This window comes from Fukomys damarensis, unplaced genomic scaffold, assembly GCF_012274545.1.
Source record: "Fukomys damarensis isolate Sample0158 unplaced genomic scaffold, DMR_v1.0_HiC HiC_scaffold_1, whole genome shotgun sequence".
In the NCBI taxonomy this organism is placed as follows: domain Eukaryota; kingdom Metazoa; phylum Chordata; class Mammalia; order Rodentia; family Bathyergidae; genus Fukomys; species Fukomys damarensis.
In genome coordinates, this window is record NW_022900913.1 from 36,407,839 (window position 1) to 36,410,477 (window position 2,639).

At 44.4% G+C, this 2,639-nt stretch overlaps 1 protein-coding gene across 1 annotated transcript in view; it reads right to left on the minus strand.

The window, feature by feature from the left end:
• Emb (embigin) overlaps positions 1–1,126 on the minus strand; it is a 53,828-nt gene extending 52,702 nt beyond the window's left edge. Inside the window, exon 1 of the mRNA XM_033761633.1 lies at positions 948–1,126. Coding sequence (XP_033617524.1) covers positions 948–1,126 — 179 coding nt within the window. The remainder of the gene's footprint in view (positions 1–947) is intronic.
• Positions 1,127–2,639: the final 1,513 nt, after the last annotated feature.

Sequence of the window (2,639 nt, forward strand, 5' to 3'; positions counted from 1 at the left end):
TTAAAGGTGCAAAAGGAGGGAGTCCTTTCATTAGGACTAGTGCCTTCACCGTCCCCATGTGGGTACCTGAAAGTTATCACCACCATCTGCCTTGCTCTCTTGGCTGTCTTTGATCCTAACCAAGGCATGTCTGCCTGCCTCGGCAGTTTGATGTTTTTCTGTCCCTTTGTGATAGGTACGTATGGGGGAAGGCCATAGAAGGGTAACTTCAAATTAGTGATTAATTAATGAGACATGTGCACGTGTGTATGTGATGGGATATATCAGTGATGTGAAAGTGGAACCATACATGGGTACATGGATAAGTGGGGGTGCCTTGTCTTACACACAAAGTGAGAGTCATTAGGTGACTGCCCCTTATCTACCTTGCATTCTATCAAGTAGGTGAGGGGAGCTGGGTTTTGGGGGGTTTGTTTGTCTGTTTTGTTTCGTTTTGTTTTTGAGACAGGGTCTTACTATGTAGCCCAGGCTGGTCTCGAACTCACAGCGATCCTCCTGCCTCAGCCTCCCGAGTGCTGGGATTACAGGTATGCACCACCAAGCCCTACTTAAAGAAAGATTTTTTTTTTTTTGATGAAGATGCTGGACGCATGCAAGCAGAGTGTGGGTGCTCAAAGAAATGAGGCACTCTGCAGTTGGGAACAGGGATCTTTTATGTGCTTTTGGAGGAGGTGGAAATCTATAGAATTCGATAATCTATAGTCTTAGTCTTAGTCTCAGTCCAAGTCTTAATCTTAGAGATTGGGACAGCATGGTCCAGGCCTAGCTTTTCCTGTGGGGAATGCCCAAAGGGAAGGGATGCAGTAGAAAGGGAGTTGGCCATGTTTTGTTTTCAGAAAAGGGAAAAGAGCAAATAAACCTCCCTTGCGTTCTGAAGCAGCAGTTTTTCTTTAAATTACATTTATTCCTTGTCTCCTTTCCACCTAACTTTATTTCTTCTATCCGACCTGAACCACCCCCTTCGGTGCCTTATTCTTAAGGGGTTGCAGAAGGCCAGTGGTCCATCTTCAATAAATGCTTCGGGCGGAGGAGCGGGCGTTGATCCTGTCTGGCCGGGGTTAAAAGTTTGTCCTGACTCATCTAAAGGAGACATAGGAGTGTGCAGTTCCACCTTTTGAAGAACCATCATCTTTTAATAGTCTGAGAAAGAAGGCAAGGACATGTGAGACATTAGCCCACAACAACATGGAATCATGGGACAAAGAATTCCAATGCCCAATATTACAGCCAGAAAAATAAAGGCTTTTTCCCAGCTGGTTGTTCCAGGAAACCAGGATATGAGCCAGTATGAGAGCCCCGGGTAGGACTCCAGGGAGCCTGGTTTTCCTGGTATAAGGTGCCCGTTAGCTCTTCTAGATAAGTCCTTATGACAGTTGTGTTACCTGGTGCCCCTCCCAGTCTAGTTTCTGTCTCCCTCCTTGGTCTTTCTAATCGCTCTAACCATAATCTATCAGTAGAGGCAAAAACTGCCTTTAGTAAATGAATAGGACGCACGAGTAAATAATAAACAGTTTCTCTGGTGCTGAAAAACTAAAAATGTAAATAAGGCTCAAATAGTACAATTCATAGAGTGAAATAGGAAGAAAATGGCTAAAGAGGAAATGGGAAGGGGAGGGGAAAGGAAATAAGGGAAAAGAAAAAATGTGAAGAAGGGAAAAATGGAAACACAGTCTGTAAATAGGGAAGGGTGAAGGGGGTGAAGGGAGGGCAGGGGTATGGGGAAAAGATAAGAACCAAGATCTGTCATGTAAAGGTACAGATCCCAATGATAAATGTAACTATTGTTTGCTTTAAATGTACCAATAGCCGGGCATGGTGGCGCACGCCTGTTTCCCAGCACTTGGGAGGCTGAGGCAGGAGGATTGCTGTGAGTTCGAGACCAGCCTGGGCTACATAGAGAGTTCCAGGTCAGTCTCAACTATGTAGTGAGACCCTGTCTCAAAAAAACAATAAATACGTAAACACACCAATAAACTTAATGGGAAAAGCATTTTCTTAAACTGCCTTTAGTAAGGTTTGTTATTAATTTCTTTGATAAAGCTTAATGAGATCTTACTTTTTTTTTTTCCCATGACCCCATCCGTACAAACTCAGGGTGCTGAAAATGCTAGGCAAGCAGTCTACCACTCTACCCCAGCCCTCAGGTAAAAAATATTTTTAAAAAGTGTTTTTCATGGGTTTGTTCCCTGAGATAAATCCAAAACAGATCAGTGTCAGAAAAAGGAGGAAAGGGGCCAGGGATTTAGCTGCAAACACAAAAGGGCCAGGGATTTAGCTCAGTGGTGCCATGCCTGCATTGCAAGGTCCTGAGTTTGATCCCTGGCCCAGGAGTGGGATCGGGAGAGGCAGAGGAGGGGAGGAGAAGGAAAAAAGAAAGGAAATGTTAGATTTTGAACTGCCAAACACACTAGGGCTGTGCTTAGTCCAGACAGGAATGGTTACGTACTGGGGGATCAAACTTGGGTCCTTGCACTTGCAAGGAAGGCGCTGGAACCACTGAGCTAAATCCCGGGACCCAGGAACAGTCCCTCTTTAAATGCTATGTGTATCTAAAATTTTCCCATTCCCACTTTAATATCTTAGGAACACTATGGGAAAGAAGATAGTATATTACAGTTGGGATTGAGAGAAGACAGTGG